Here is a 17,834-nt window from a genome sequence, read left to right on the forward strand (position 1 = left end):
AAATGCCCGTAGGAAACAAAGGACTAGGCAAACACTTGTCTTCAGTGTGAAAAGTAACAGAAACAGCTTCGTTTGAATTAAAACGGTTTGAAAGAATAAACCGGATTAAACAGGAGTTTAATCCGGATTAAATCAAAAGTGCTTACTTCAGCCTGGCAATTTAAACAAACAAAAGTTGGTAAACAGAGGTCAAAATGAACACAAAAACTGGCAGCAGATTCCTCTCTGCTACTCAAAAGCTACAGATGAGTAACTCAGGCTGTTTACTCCTCCGTGCAACGAGCGAAATCCAGGTCCAGGCACATCAATCAGGGTAACGGCGGTCAGCAGGGTCCCAATCCGGTCCAAGGTCGAAAGCCAAGCGCAGATGTCTAAAGTTCCACAAGTTCCACCAATAGCCACAGAAGGGATAGTCCAAGGTCGTAGTCAGTCAGTCAGTCCAGCGTCAATCCAGAGTAGGTAATTAATGTCCGTCAAAAAGACGACGGAGGTCCAAGCTATCAAGATTAAACACAAGTTGCACAGAAAAACCCCACACAGTTCCTCCCGCCGTCTATGCCCAGTGTCCTTGGTAACTTACGTATCCAGCAACGAATCACACCCGTCTTCAGGAAGTTCCCCAACAAGAGCCCAAGCGTTCGTCCAGATTACCTTGCCCAACGCAATTAGCCATTGATCCTAAACCCCATTTTATCCCAGTTCATAACTCCTCATCGCTGTCAGCTGCTATCCTAATTCCAGGTGCCTCATCATCATCATCCTCATCAGAGCTAAAACACCTTTGACTACGCCCCACAGCATCCCCAGCTGTGGATCCCGCTCCATCCCTCCAGCCCGTCCATGGGTCTGATCCTGCAACCCGCCAATCGTCTCCCATACTATCATTGCCGGTGACACCCAAATCCTCCCTTACACGAGTCCACTCCATGTCATCCTCCTCTGAGCTAACCATCTCTTCCTCCATTCGCTCAGTAAAACCCTCAAATGAGTCTTCATCTGTTGGTTCTGCAAATAAGTCCCGGAGCCGTTTCCTTTCACGCTCCTCAAAAGAGTCTGACTCTCGAGGAGTCTTACGACCCCGTCTCCTAGTATCGGAGCCAGAAGGCTCAACCATAACATATGGATATGCTTTTTAGAAGGAGAATCAGTTTTAAGTGGTTTCTGCTGCCTTTGGGAAGTACAAGTTTTTAAGGTAACACAAAAAACTCTAACAAAATTGCTATAATAAATCCAGAGACTATTCTTCTAGGAATCATGGTATGATGAGCTGTATCTCAACATCTCAGTTACACATGTCATATTTCAGACTGTATCACCAAAATAGACTAAAGTTAACATGGCCACAACGATCTAGCTCAATTTTTTGACTTTTCTGTTCTTTTATTATTGTTCTCCACCCCCCTAAATTTTTTGACATCAGCTACTTGGATGAAAAGTTTGAGGAAATCTTTGTACACAAAAGTTACTTTTATTTCTTTTTCAAAAACGGATTGTACAATTAGGCCTCCATATTTGTGGGTTTCACTTTTGCAGATTTGATTATTCACACATTTGATTGAAAGTTTTTAGGGAATTTCTAGGTTCTCCAGTACCATAGGGTCAACTTTTGCTGGAAACTAACCATAGAATCATGCTGGAATCTCTAGATCCTCCAGTACGATTTTATTATTAGTTTTCAGTAGAAGTTGATTTCAGAGTCATCTGGATGACCTAGAAATTCCTAGAGAAATGCTCTCTCAAGTATAAATAAAGCAGGTTTTTTATTTCTGGTTTTTCACTTTTGTGGGCTCCCTAATTCTATACAATGTGAAGGGCTGCGTATTCTTTTCACTTTGAGAAATCTGGTTTAGACTTCGTCAAAATGAGTAGTAATCTCTTACACTATTTTTTTTAAAAGATCAATATCTTAAAGCAGTTATCAACAGCCAAAAGGCAGTCAGATTTACTCTTAAGTGCAACCCTCTTATTTTCTCCCTGGGTTTCATCAGTTATGGTATTTTAACACACTTGAGAATATTCAGTCCTAAAAGAAAGTTCTATTCTGCATGGCGCTTCCTAGAACAAAGAAGTGTTGTTCCTTCAAGAAGAAGTGTTGCTGCTTCTCTTCCCAGCCCTCACTTCCTTCTCAGACTCATTGGTGATCAGATGTGTATCACAGAATGCTTCTTAAAAGTGATGCTCCATGATGCTTTTGTTCAATCCTTTGCTATTAGCATATTATTTGGCAGCGAAAGACACTTTGCTACAAATGTCGTTTTGTGGCTTCAGAAATGGTCTGCCTTGGCTGGCAGTTGTAACAGAGGGCAGTAAATCTAAACTCAGGCTGAATCCCTTTATTGGCATGTTGAATGATGAAAGCTGAAACACCAGGAGGATAACAGAAACAATGTCTTCTCTTCTGCGCCTCTAACCCTCCATTAATGGAAGAAAGCCTCCTCAGTTCTTTTCTGGTAAACTATGCAGAACGCAACCTGAAAGACTGAAGCATCTCATTAAAGAACACAACGCAGACCTAGCCTAAACCAACAATGTATGGATACAGCAGGCTTTGTGAAACAGGCTTGGATAAGGCTGCTGTAAATTCATTAAGTAGTGTATATCTGGCAAAAATAAATAAATAAAAGAAAATAGCAGATTTCTTGGGGAAGGTATGTTTAAACTTTAGGATCATACAAGAAACAAGGTAAAGGAAGAAATATGAACAGCTTTGGCCTTATCAAATGAGGGAGATTAGAAGCACTAGGCACTTTTGTAGTGTTTGAATTGAACCTTTAACATATGTATATTACATATGTTTTAATACTGCTTTGTTTTACTTCACATATTTTAACTGTGTTGTATCCCACCTTGAGCTGCAAGGAGAGGTGGGTAATATTATTATTATTATTATTATTATTATTCAAGTTTTAGTGTATGCGTTGTGAGTATGTTGTTTATTCGTTCAGTTTCTTCCGACTTTTCGTGACCTCATGAACCCACGCCAGAGCTTCCTGTCAGGCCCTCACCACCCCCAGCTCCTTCAAGGTCAAACCAGTCACTTCAAGGATACCATCCATCCATCCATCCATCCATCCATCTTGCCCTTGCTCGACCCCTCTGCCTTTTCCCTTCCATTTTCCCAAGCATAATTCTCTTCTCCTAGATTTCCTGAATTCTCATTATGTGGCCAAAGTACTTTATCTTTGCCTCTAATATCCTTCCCTCTAGTGAGCAGTCGGGCATTATTTCCTGGAGTATGGACTGGTTGGATCTTCTTGCGGTCCAGAATTTTCCTCCAACACCACAGTTCAAAAGCATATATCTTCCTTTGTTCAGCCTTCCCTATGGTCCAGCTCTCACATCCATAGGTTACTACGGATGTGAGTAACCTGTCAGTTACTCACGGGGAATACCATTGCTTTAACTATGTGGACCTTCGTTGCCAGTGTAATGTCTCTACTCTTCACAATTTTATTAAGATTAGTCATTGCTCTCCTCCCAAGAAGTAAATGTCTTCTGATTGCCTGGCTGAACTCTGCGTCTGCAGTAATCTTCACGCCTAGAAATACAAAATCTGTCACTGCCTCCACATTTTCTCCCTCTATTTGCCAGTTATCAATCAGTCTGGTGTTGTGAGCATAGTTATCAATAATACTATGCTCATTGTAAAGCATGGGAGATATACAACCTTGATTTGAACTTTACAACATAGTATTGAGAATTTCCACTTGGCCACTGAAACTCACTGGAGCCCCTTCTACACTGCCATATAAAACTCAGATTATCTGCTTTGACTGGATTATATGGAAGTGTAGACTCATATAATTCATTTTAAAGCACATAATGCGGATTTTCTGCTTTGATTATATGGCAGAGTAAAAGGTGTCTAATTGATTCAGTGTGGAATATTACAAAGATGGGCTGCACTCTCTCAAGGGTGGTTTGTCAGGAGCTAGTTGCTGGTATGGGGTAGGACTGAACCCTGCGATAGACAAAGGCAGAGCCAAAAATAAGTGAAATTCCATTCATAAAGTTCTGAACCCTTGAATCAAAGTAGGTTCAGCACTTCAGATAACTCTTTTGAGGTGGTAAACCAGAGTGGATTCACTGTTCCACAGCCACTGACCTACCCTTTCTTCTCTTTCTGCTGCTGCTGTCTTTCACTTTCTTCTCCTTTCCATCTTGCAAGCTTCTGGAGAAGGGATAGATCACTCTTAGAGAGATCTCTGCATGTCTGTGCAGAAGTAAGCAACAACACAACTTTGGAGTTCTTAAAGCACAGTTCAATTCTTTTTAAATTTAAATTCTTTAAATATTTTTTTGGTTCTAATAAAAACATTTGATATATAGGTTTCCAGATCTGAACTGCTCTAATTTCTTATCATTGATGGGGGTAAGGGCTCAATTTTCCTACTTAGCTCTGAAGAAACTTCATACTCCTACTCTCATCTCAGGCTGGATCAGATCCTGGAATACAGGGCAGTGTAGATCCAGCCTGGAGAAGTCAAGGGCACTCCATGCAGTCATGCTGGCCACATGACCTTGGAGGTGTCTACGAACAATGCCAGCTGTTTGGCTTAGAAGTGGAGATGAGCACCAATCCCCAGAGTCAGACACAACTAGACTTAATGTCAGGGGAAAACCTTTTCCTTTAGATCCAGCTTCTGTCTAAGATGTGGTCATAGTCTCTTGCAGTGGATTAATACACTACAGCTTGCATAAATAGCTCACAGGATGTAAGTTGTATACTCAGTTTTTCATGTTGCCCACAAATGATGGTCAGCTGGATCGGTTTCATGGACTTTACATTGATCCAGCTTCCAGCTGAACGAAAGCATTGCTTTTATGAAGTTTCTAATCTTGAAGTTCAGCTGTAAACCAAGAGCTAAAACTGAGATTGGGGTGCTGCCATTAGATTAGGAATCTGTTCTGACAGATTTGTAAGAGTTACCAAAATTGCATCATTTAGCTGTATCATTTTTCACTTATCCTTACAAAGTGTTTAAAAAATTCCTGGAAACATTGTTCTTTAAAAAAACATACAAGTTAAAATGAATTGATAGTGTGCTGTGTTTGCATATTAGGTTGTGGCTGGCATATAGTTGTAGAACCATTTGGCTGGCCTTACTGTCTCTTGCAGCAAGGAAGTTGGCGGACAATGGCCTTTTTGTATGTGTATGTGCGTCTTTTGGGATGATGCTGTATCTCTAAACTCAAACTTTTTTGTTGGAAGATATGAAGTTCAAATATTTTAACTTGAATCCAGAGCCAAGTATTTTGACTTGTCTGCCTATAGATTTGTTTATTTTTAAATAAAGTTAATCTAGACATAATGAAAGTTGATATAGACGCAATTAAAGAGAAACAATCAGTGATCTTGGTAAAATATTATACATACGTTCAGTATTCAGAGATACTATAATTTTTTAAAAAAATATATTTTTGTCCATGTGTTAAAGTGCAAAATTTATGTTTTAGTTGTTCTGGTCATAGTCCATAATTTCCAAAACCCACTTGAGATGGTCGTTTATAAGAGAGATCCTTCTAACAGTTTTGTTTTACATATCCATAAGAGATAAGGATTGCTTGCCAATGAACCTATAAATAAATATTTCATTTTAAAAATGACATTTTAGTAACTTTAGTAATTGTTTCCAATACCTGTAATCTTTGTTGCATTCCCTGCAAACCCCCTGTTAATGTGTGAGTTGGTTCTTCCAAACTATTGTCAAGAATTGAGAATTCTAAAAAGAGAGAGCCACCAGTGGTGCAGCGGGTTAAACCTCTGAGGTGTTGAACTTGCTGACCGAAAGGTTGCCTGTTCAAATCCTGGGAGCAGGGTGAGCTCTCGCTGTTAGCCCCAGGTTCTGCCAACCTAGCAGTTTGAAAACATGCAAATGTGAGAAGATCAATAGGTACCGCTCCGGTGGGAAGGTAATGGTGCTCCATGCAGTCATGCCGACCACATGACCTTGGAGACGTCTACAGACAATGTTGGCTCTTCGGCTTAGAAATGAGCATCAACCCCCAGAGTCAGACACAAGTAGACTTGATGTCAGGGGAAACCTTTACCTAACAATAGAGAGCTGCAAGTATTATTGATTATTGCCTCTGATTGTTGCTTCTCCATCCACTTGGAGCCTCTCTGGTCTTTTTGTAAAATCCAGTAGAAATTAGGGATGATGAAGGAGACTGTGTAATATTGTAGACAATTTCGAATATCACTGTTCAGACATTACAATATAGTAGTCCATTCAGCCAATCATAATTCAGGTTTCCTCAGTGCCTTTGCTCACTGTTGTGTATGGATGTGGGACTGGTATGGGCATGCCTTCTCTTTTTTTTAAAGGTCCAATGTTCTAAAAAAATCTTGATTTACAAAACCTATGCTGTTTCCCTCACATTCAGCAAGGAGGAGAAAGAATGGCCAAGGAACTCGGTATGAATCGCAGATATTGAACATTCAAGTATTAACAACTTGGCTAAAATACATAGAATCATAGAATTAGAAGAGACCTCATGGGCCATCCAGTCCAACTCCCTGCCAAAAAGCAGGACAATCGCATTCAAAGCACCCCCAACAGATGGCCATCCAGCCTCTGTTTAAAAGCTTCCAAAGAAGGAGCCTCCACCACACTCCGAGGCAGAGAGCTCCACTGCCGATCAGCTCTCACTGTTAGGAAGTTCTTCCTAATGTTCAGGTGGAATTTCCTTTCCTGTAGTTTGAAGCTATTGTTCCGCGTCCTAGTCTCCAGGGCAGCTCCCTCCTCCTTATGACTTCCCCTCACATATTTATACATGGCCCTTATCATGTCTCTTTTCAGCCTTCTCTTCTGCAGGCTAAACATGCCCAGCTCTTTAAGCTGTCCCTCATAGGGCTTGTTCTCCAGACCCTTGATCATTTTAGTTGCCCTCCTCTGGACACATTCCAGCTTGTCAACATCTCCCTTCAATTGCGGTGCCCAGAATTGGACACAGTATTCCAGGTGTGGTCTGACCAATAGAGGGTAGCATGACTTCCCTGGATCTAGACACCATACTCCTGTTTATGCAGGCCAAAATCTCATTGGCTTTTTTTTGCGCCACATACATTGTTGGTTCATATTTAACTTGTTGTCCATGAGGACTTCAAAAATACATTAAACTGCTTTTCTTTTTTGTGGTATTGGAATCTATTCTTATTCTTTCCATGCTTTCTGCCTCTTCTGGTACTAATTTTTCTCTGAATAAAGTACTCCAATATGAAATGATACGAAATGATTCTGCACAGAGAATCATTGGTCGCCCTTTCCCCTCTTTGGAAGAACATAGCTCCTGCAGCCTTAAGAAAGTTCAGAGCAATCTTGGAGATCTGTCTCACCCAGCATATTGTTTTTAAAAATTATTATAATCTGGCAGATGGTACAGGGTGACAAAGGCAAGGACAAACAGACTGAGTGACAGCTTTTATCCTAGAGTTGTTTGCATTGATGTGGCAAGGGGGACTGTGCGGTGGGGTGGGAGTGTGGAGGGGAGGGTGTGTTGTTTTGTGATGCATGCTGGAAAAAGCATTTAATTTCGTTGTACAATGACAGCAAAGTTATTCTAATCTATTCAAATTGCTGAGGAACATATCTACTTTGGTCGCTGAGGTTTGCTTATACTAAATCATTAGGGTCCTACCAGTGGACCAGTAAGTTCCAAACTTTCTAAAGGTTTACTGGTGAGATACCAGTCAAAACATGGTGAAACTTTTCTCCTGGAATTCCAGAATGCAGATGGGGGAAGTGTAATGTATATCTGCCATACCAAGCCACTAGCCAACAGATATATAATGGCTCAAGAAGCCTCCAAAACATGGTGAACATTTCCCCACATGTCCTCACCTTTTTGTGGGAGGTGTTGAGGGGTGCCCCTCTGAGGTGTCCTGGAGTACTAATGTGACCCCCTTCTATACAGGAATGGTGCAGTGAAACCCAGAGGGTGGGAGTAAATGACCAAAATGAAACACCTGCAGCCTTGATCAGTTACTCTTTTCCTTTGCTGTTGACCTGCAGGCAGCTGAATCAAACTGCAAAAGCCACTGCTCATCTGTATTTTAAAAGGAAAATGTAAGAAAAGGATAGGAGGGTGGACAAACATCTTTTCAGGAAGGGAGGATGGAGACAGTAACATCTAGCCATACCATAGTGAGTGTTCTAACAAGAAACTGTAATAAGAAAATCTTTGGCTACTGGAAAGTGCAATATAAACACAAATACTTGCTAGCACTGTTGTAGCATTCTGCAAACATGTTATACATCCACAGCCTGGTTTGTGAAACCCAAGGGAGCTGAGAGGAACATAAGGAACCACTTACTGTTGATTGTCAGTTGAAAGCTGGGGGAAGGTTACAGTCGAGCACCAACAAAACTGGACTGAATTTAACATACTTGGCAGAACCTGCACCCCCAGGAAAGAGGCCACTTATTCAGTTCCTCAGACTTTACTCCCCTATTAATTGGTCCCAGAGGAGATAATTAACTCTATATAAGGTCTAGAATGAAAGACTACATCTTTTCAGACACCTTTATTATTCCCGGACAATGCTTTTTTGACACCTCGTTCATCGGTAAAGTCTAGGGAGAGAAACCATGGTCTCCTCTGGGATTCTGAATTCTTGAACATGACATTTTAGTACTAATCAATCCATCTTGGAGCATGATGTTTTCTTGTAATGACATTTGTCCAACAGAAATGTCAAGGCTCATATAAAACCTTAAGTTAAGGCCACTTCTCTTGAGATCTTTTCCACAATGATCAGATACAGACTGCATGGTATTAGGAATGCGTATCTATTTCAAATACAACTTTCAAAATACGGTCAGTCAGGACTACAAAAAGAATTATTTTTGATGTAAAAAGGAAAACAACTTATTTGAAGCAGGCATGTGCTATTTGCATATGACTTAAGCCATGTCACTGTGTTTACCTAAACACATGGGATATACATGAGTTATGGAAACTTGAGTGCATCACCCTCCCCAAGGTCCTCATACCACATTTACCATCCCCCAAGAAGGCCCACAACTTTTTTCCCCACCCCATTCTGGATTCAATCTATACTTAAAGAACTTTGTGTCTTATGGGATGGGGAAGCAGGGAGGGTATAAAAAGAAGGGTTGAAACTCTATGGAGAGGGAGATAGGGGGTGGGGTGGGGGAAGAGAATGGGTCTATGTTAATTGCTGCAATAACATGTTTTATGCTTATGTCTATGTTTGATGTTTTTATAGTTTTAATGGTTTAATCTACAGTTATATGTTTTTATTTAGATATGTGATATAATATATATATATACACACACACACACACACATACACACACACACGAGGCACTGAATTTTGCCATTTATTATGTTGTAAACTGCTTTGAGTCCCCCCAGGGGTGAGAAAAGAGGTATAGAAATGCAGGTGGTAATAATAATAATAATAATAATAATAATAATAATAATAATAATAATAATAATAACAACAACAACAACAACATCGCCATGCACTCTGTAGCAGTGCTAACTTTTATGAGCCAAAAGTAAAGTTCTGAAGCTGATTTTGTAGCTCCATTTGGTTGAATGTGGTGACAGAGCTCCAGTGATTAGGGATCCCGATAAGGCTGAGCACCCCATCATGAGAGTTTAATATCCACATTCACTTGAACATGGTTACAGATTCCTCTTTAGACATTTCTGTTTGATGTGTGAAGGTCTAACATAGTTCCAGGTATTGGTGGCAGAACTCACATGCTTGTTTACATCTCTAACCTCATTATTAGCAATTCATGTGATCGGGTGCAGCTCCCAGCGGCGCAATGGATTAAACTTTTGTGCAGGCAGGACTGCTGACGGACAAGTCGGTGGTTCGGTAGTCCCCATACGGGGACATGAGAGAAGCCTCTCACAGGATGGTAAAACATGAAACATCTGGGCATCCCCTGGGCAACATCTTTACAGACAGCCAATTCTCTGTTACCAGAGAATCCGAAATCCAAGCCAAGGTACTTCAGTCCGTCAGCAAATGAACATCGCAACAGGAGGAAATCCACCTAGAATAGGGCTCCTGCGCAGGGAGGCTGCTGAGCAGAGCTCCTGTAGTTTGTTTGTTTTTACTTGTTACCAGAAGCAACTTGCAGTTTCTCAAGTTGCTCCTGACATGAGAAAAAAAAATGTGATCAGGTGATACTTTGCATTTCAAGGGCATTGACTACTTATGAATCCATAACCAAGTACAACAAATCAAGTAAACAATATCTGAAAACAACAAGGACAGATTATTCAACTCTGGTCATCAACTCATAGAAAGCTTCATATAATATCAATATTTGCCTGTTGCTGTCTATCTTCCTTTTCAGTCAGATAGTAAGTCCTTGCCCTTAGCTATTCTTCAGGAGGATCAATTAGGCTTCTAGTCCTTAGGAGGACTAATTAGGCTTTTTGGCTTCAATGGACCTGAAGCAAGGTTACAGAATGAACACAATGTTATTGGAAACTATATTAGGAAAGGCTAGAAGTCAAATCACTGAGAGAAACACAGTCATTACGGTTCTCCCCAGTGAATAACAAGCATTGCTGCACACAATGTATCTGAAATTGTCTTTCCTTCCAAGTCATTGCTAGCTTATTTCATATCTCCACTTTTCCCAATAAAATGCATTGGAGGAGGCTATTGGTAAATAACATTTAAATAAAACAAATACAATCAATCAGAACATAAAAATACACAAATAAAAAATAAATGTTAGTAGTTCATTAACTAAAACCCCTTGAACTACAAAGCAACTGAAATGCCACAGCCCCATCTAAAATACAAAAAAGCTTTTAGCTGCAGACATGGATAAGGGAAAAGAAGCCATTCTTGACAAGAGGTTTCAGAGTTGAGGACTGGTTACTGAAAAAGCACTCTCTCCCTGAAAAATATGTCTCTAAGAGTGTTGGGAACAAGAAAAAAACCTCTCTCTTTTATACACAAATCTTAATGCATAGGCAATCTTACATGGCACAATATGGTATTTCCGACAGAGGAATATAGGGCTTTGTAGGTCACTAGACTATTAAACGGTGCATGGAAACTAATCAAAATTTGGATGAAACTGCCTGTTGCCTGCAGCTGAAGTTTCTGAATACTTTTCAAAGGTAGCTTCACATATAGCATGTAAAGTAAGCCAAAAGAGGCAATAGGTCAGGTATATATTGCTATGACCAATCTTACATTTACAGTAACAGGTACAATTGGCACACTAGGATACTTTTGGCCACCACTGAAACTGTGAGAATCTTGAACAGAATCTAGGAATACATCAAATTCTGAATTTTAATTTTGGAAGAATATGTGACCTATCCAGTATAGCTTCTGCTCTGTGATCTCACATATGACTTACTAGATTCACCTTTTCCTGTCTCTGGATTCACCTCTGCCATCATGCAACCTCTTCCCAATATCAGATGCTGATTCAGAACTAGACAACATTTTTAGAGTCAAAAATCAGAAATTAAATGGCGGGTTGTATGGCAGGATGGAGACCTAAGGGGTACAGTAGACCATTGGTCATGGTATTAGGATGAAATTCAGAAAAGCCCTTTGTGTGAAACAGAGGTATTGCTGCTGGTTAATCACAGTGACTGAATATGGATAGACCACATGGTGTCACAGAAAAATATTTATCAGTGTCATCACTCATTCAGCCAGTCACTTTAGATATGTTTTAAGCCAAAAAAGGTAACAGTCCCACATATTTTAGGATCCCTTTCGCATCCCCAGACTGCATAAATTGAAATATATTCATTGGAAGCTTACCAATACAGTTTCCAAGTAAAATTCTCTCTGTAAATTGATTACAGAGAGAAATCTATATCTCAGTCTCTTAGACTAGGGCATTGTAGGTCTGACAGCCCCAAAGACCTCCATTTGGTAACTGTAGCAGAGAAGAATAAATTATTCCCTGCTACTGTTGTCTTCAAATGACACCAGTTTCTTTTTGGTTAGACTCACTCTGAACTTTCTTGCCAGTTTGCTTTAGTAACCATTTCACTTACTTCTTACCTGTGGCTTCTCTGTAAAAAAAAAAAAGAAAAAAAAAAAAAGGGAAGATCATTTGGCTTTTAAAATGCAAGAGTAGATGCTCAGATACAATTATGTCATTTGCCTGGTTTATTCCCTTGTGCTGGACATTAACAGAATTGCCTGTTGAGGCAACAGAAAAATCCAAAAGATGTTCCAGAATACCATTCATATCTATCAGCCTTCTGGTCCAAAGTGTCTTATTGGATTCCCAGTTCTGTAGGCAATCCAAATTCCACTAAGTCTAAACCATGCCAAATAGTGGGCTATATATGACGATGATATTGTAGAAAGTTCATCTGTACAATTTTTCACAAGAAGGCAAGTCTAGTACAGTCCCTGAAAACTTAATGGAGCAGATTCCATTGGGAAAGACCCATAGAAAAATCCATGTTTGTAGGAAAGCCACAGTACTGATGTTGAAGTTATCCAACAACAATCTTCAGGCCACTCCACTAGCTGAGAAATACCTTTTGTTTGGCAGTGGGAATGGTAGGTACACTGGTGAAATCTCTGTTCTGAGCATCATATCTTCACAAAAATGGGAAATAGAATAATAATCAACCATTTAACTCTGCTTTCTTGTCCCCTACGTCTGACTTACTGGACAATTTCTGAACCCGGGCAGGAAAAACTGGGAAGGGATTCTTTTCTCATCTAATCAGAACTGTGATACTTCAGATCAAACCTGGATGTCTACCATCTTGCCAAAGTCTTATCTGATATCAGTTCATGGGTCCTGCCAGCAAGGTAGATCACTTTCTCCAAATTGAGTGAGAAAGGTTTTTTTTTTTTTTTAATTGCAAGCTACCTTACCTCGCAGCCAGTATGGTATGGTATTGGACTGGAACACTAGGAGACCAAAGTTTGACTCCCCACTTGGTTATAGAATTCCCCCTAAGTGACCTTGCACAAGTCATGCTCTCTCACCCTCTGAGACAGGCAAGGGCAAATCCACTCTGAACAAATTTTGCCAATGATAGGTTAATGGTAGGGTCACCTTAGGGTCACCATAGTCAGAAATGATTTGAAGGCATATGATAACAGCAAAAGTATTTTATACTTTCTCTAAAAACAATGCTTTGAAAGGAAAAGAAAAGAAGATCTCTGTCTTTAATGGTAGTACTGTGTGCTATGGTGTATGTTTATTAACAAAATAGATTTTGAGTAAGATGCCATATATCATCACTGCTAAGATTAAAGGGGGAAGAAAACAGTCAGTGCAAGACATAAGAGTTGACATTTTCAAATCACCATGTCAATGTACTTGACATAGCTCTAAAAGAAATAAAGCATGACCGGAAGTTCAGATGTTTAGTCTCAAAACACATGTGGCTCTGGTTGCTTTTTAAGCTTTTGTGGGCTGGATGTTGGGCCCTTTTGTTAACTTTTACCCATGCAAAAGTTTTGTCAGTTTGATATATATGATATTTTGTTGACTTTTCATTTGGGCTTGATGTTTCACACAGAATTTTCTTGAATTTTGAATGTAATAGATCAAAAGAACTATGATTAAAAGGATAATAATCCTCATGATGTTGGGGCTCTAGATATATGAAACTAAGTCTAAAAGAACTTCTTCCTTTTCTGTGAATATGGAAACGGATACTGAACGTAACAATTCAAAGTCTAAAGGTTTTGTGAAATAACACTAATAACAATTTTTCTCCACTCACAAATCTTTGGGATGCTAACAGTTATTGCTCTCTTTCTCTTTAAAAACTTAGTTTGAGGTTGAAGAGAGAGAAAAAAGTATACTGTAGTTTACTCAGGAAATGATGTGTATTTTGCATAGTGGTGAAGTTAGGAGAGGCAGAAAGAAACCATCAGTAGTGGATAATATGACATAATGGGCATTACTAAAACCTAGATTCTCAGGATTGTAATAGCGGGTAAAATGTATTTCTGACAAACAGAACAAAACAGGAGAGGATAAATAGCATTAGATGTCAGTGATGTTGACAGCTGTGAAGAGATTCTGGTTAACAGAGTATCAGAATCCCTAGCTAGGATTGATCATGTTCTCCTGGAATTTGTTATATACTGGAAAGGGAAAGCAAAGCATGGTCAGATGCCCATTCTAAGAAAGAATTGCCATGTTCACTAAAAGACAAGTCAAAACTAACAAAATGAATTTCAATGGGGAGAAATGCAAAGTACTACACGTAGGCAGAAAAAAATGAAAGGCACAAGGATGGGTAACAACTGTCATCATAACAGTATGCATGAAAGGGATCTAGGAGTCTCAGAAGACCACATGCTGGACATGAGTTAAAGTGATGTGGCAGCTTTAAAAACCGATGTTCTAGTCTGCATCAATCAAAATATAGTGTGTAGATCTAGAAAAGTCATAGTCCCACTCTCTTCTGCTTTGGTCACACTTCACATGGAATACTGGGTCCAATTCTGGGTACCACAATTCAAGGATAACAAACTGCAACATTTCCAGAGGAAGGTGACCAAAATGGTAAAAGATCTGGAAACCATTCCCTGTAGTGAATGGAGTTATGTGTGTTTAGCCTGGAGAGAAAGAAAGTTAAGAAATGACATGATAGCTATGTTTGATTATGAAGAACATCCTGATGGTAAGAGCTGCTTCAGAATATGGTAGAGCTTCCTTCTTTGAATGTTTTTAAACAGAGGCTGGATGGCCATGTGCTGGGTACATTGATAATGTATTCTTGCATGGCAGAGGGTTGGGCTGGATGGCCCATGTGGTGTCTCCCAACTCTTGATTCTGTGATTCTAGAAGACAGCATTTAATACATTGGAAATGTCTTGTTCAATCATTTTGGTCATGAATCACATTTATTGATTTTGTGTGTTTATATACTATTGTGAAATCCCTGTAATGTATAATTATTATTTTTCTTTCACAGGTAGGGTCACCCCAGAACAGCTCAGCTCATACATCCAACTCTTTAAAACAAATGGTCAAGCTCTTGAGAACCACTGTGGGTTTCTACAAATCGCACTGGCTGTCATACAGACACTGAAACATCCTCAAAGTGCTAAATGGGACAACTTCCTAGCCTTTGAAAGGCTACTTGTGCAGGTAAAATATGGTGCGAATTGTGTTTTTTTTTTAAGGTGGGAGTTGATGATACCCAAGGTTTTTTCTTTTCCTCCTGTGGGGTTTTCTCCCTTCATCTTCTTACAAAGAGCCTGCAGTAGCTGATCCCTGCTAGTCTACGGACCCATTTTTCTGTAGCATCTTTACTACATCGAACACAATATATCTGCAATCAATCCATTTTAAAGTTTATAAAATTCAGCAGATTTAATGATCACTTAAATCTCTTCTGTTGAAATCAGAAGCTACAATTATTATATGAGCCACTCTGAATGCAATAGTCTTCTTTCTTTATGCAGGGAGGATCATGGTATTAAAGGCTGCTTGATCGGATCATGCCAATGGTGTTTGAACAGTCCATATCAGTGGCATATAAAGTATACTCACACCATTTGTAATATCTTTGAACAATGTGAAAAGTGCAGGTTCTGCACTATGTGAAAACTCTTATTGAAAAAGCAATAGCAGTGTGTTACACTATATCCCACATGAGGAAAGGGCAAAGGAAAGGCAGAAGGCAAGCAAACATTTCAAAATATATATTTTGATTGTAAACAAGCTCTTTTCTAGTCATACCAATATCTGGATTTATAACCATTGCCTTCCAGTCCTTATAATAGTTTATGTGTGCCAACAAAAACATTTCTATTATAATTGCTTCCCAAATAAACAATTCTTTTCCCCTTAGTCAAACAATTACTCTGAATTGCATAGTCCATAAGACTTTGCAATTTTCTCTGTTTTGAAGTAGGACTCACAGCATTATTTCAGTCCTGTATGGCAGTGGTTGAGGAGAGTTAAACCTTGGGGAACAAGAAAAATGCATTAAAAACTTGTAGTGTTTAAGTAAAAGACTCATTAGCTAGTAGTTGCAGGTTCCTGCTCTAAATAACATAAGTTTTTCATTCAGCCTTTCTTTTGTTTTGTTTTGTTTTTGTAAAGGTATACATTATGTACTTTGGCTTTTCTCTAAAGAGAAAAAAGTAGTACAGGTGGGATAATTGGGCAGTTTGCCATTTTAGAACCAGCCAAGCTCAAGGCTGCTTAGCTTCAGAGGCGGAACTACTTCATTTTAGATCACTTTTATTTCTGTCATGACTTTTACCATCTTGAAACAAAAAATTGTCATACTTTAAAATACATATTAAAGTGATTTAATTCAAAATATATATTAAAGTAATGTAATTCAAAATATATTAAAAGATTTAAAAGAAAGACAACAGGATTACATAAATGCAATACCTCTTATTCAAAATCTTATACACACACAAGCCAAAATTTATGGATCGACATTCATTTTTGTTTCATATACCTTATACACTTAGCCAGACTGTCATTTTATATAATATTTTAAATAATTCTATGCACGAAACAATGTTTGTGTACATTAAGCCATCAGAAATCAAATCTATCACTTTCTCTGTCACCCATGTGGACTATTTTGGGTTTTATCATATTTTGGAATTCCAGATAAAGAATACTCAACCTGCACATTCTTGGTAAGATGAGCCCCCCCTCCCTGCTCCCAGACACACAAACCTCTGTCTTATTTGGCGTCAGTTTTGGTGTCTCCATAATTCTGTTCAGCATGCATCAACTCAATTGTATTAGGTGAAAATGTGAACTAGGGAAAGGTGTCTTTATCTTTTTAATGACATCACATTCTGATGAACCCCTGAATGATTTCATTCAAAGGTTTCATGTACTGGTCAAAAACACAAACAATGGATTAAAACTCTGCGGTATCCTGTCACATGGTCCTGCTCAACGAGCTGGTCACTGGAGAAGTCCCAGTCCTAGAACCATTAGCTTTGTGTCCAGAGTATCTAGGATAGAAAACATTATAGGCAATGGACACAATTATGATACTGGACCCTGGCACATTGGGGGAAAATATTGATCCCTCACATCAGGCAGGGTGAGAAACAGTGTTTGGGTACCTTCAAGTTGCCTGCTGACATATGTCAATCTCACAAATTTCATAGAGTTTACTTAGAGGTGGTTTTGCCAGTTCCTTCCCCTGAAATATAGCCTACAACACCTGATATTCATTGGCAGTTTCCCTTCCATGTACTAACCAGAGGTGACTGTATTTAGCTTCCAAGATCAGACAGGATCTGGTGCCCTTGGGGTATTCAGACAGACCTGAGAGGCACTGCGATAGCATGAATTCCACAAGGCAAAACATTAGTCTCACCTTTTGTATGTGACTTGCTGTGTCATTTGTGTATAAATAGGGGGACTGATGGATTAGGACAGTGGTTCTCAATCTGGAGTCCCCATATGTTTTTAGCCTTCAGCTCCCAGAAATCCTAACACCTGGTAAACTGGCTGGGATTTCTGGGAGTTGTAGGCCAAAAACATCTGGAGACCCCAGTTCTGGAGACCCCACTGGATTAGGAGGTATCTCCCCAGTTCTCCTCTTGACAACAACCATTAAGAAGGATGACCAAGGCAGTTCTGGATTCAAAATAAGACTTGAAGTCTGATTGAGATGACTAGATCATGTGTCAACAAATTCCTAGGATGGTACAACTACTTCAAGGAAGGATTTATGGTCATCTAATAGCTGCAATGCTATTTTAGGAATACCAGCTTTTAACAAGGATTACTCCTACCAGTTTCTGATAGCATACATTATGCTTATGCATATGCTACATTTAAAGTGTTGATTGTAACTGCTTTGTACAATTTTGATTTTATTATATGCCT

At 39.3% G+C, this 17,834-nt stretch overlaps 1 protein-coding gene across 1 annotated transcript in view; it reads left to right on the forward strand.

Moving 5' to 3' along the window:
• Positions 1 to 17,834, forward strand: part of scfd2 (sec1 family domain containing 2) — a 202,281-nt gene that overhangs the window by 35,542 nt on the left and 148,905 nt on the right. The window contains exon 4 of the mRNA XM_062981594.1: positions 14,929 to 15,104. Within this exon, the coding sequence (XP_062837664.1) occupies positions 14,929 to 15,104 (176 nt within the window). The remainder of the gene's footprint in view (positions 1 to 14,928; positions 15,105 to 17,834) is intronic.

This window comes from Anolis carolinensis, chromosome 5 (assembly GCF_035594765.1).
Source record: "Anolis carolinensis isolate JA03-04 chromosome 5, rAnoCar3.1.pri, whole genome shotgun sequence".
Classification (NCBI taxonomy): Eukaryota; Metazoa; Chordata; class Lepidosauria; order Squamata; family Dactyloidae; genus Anolis; species Anolis carolinensis.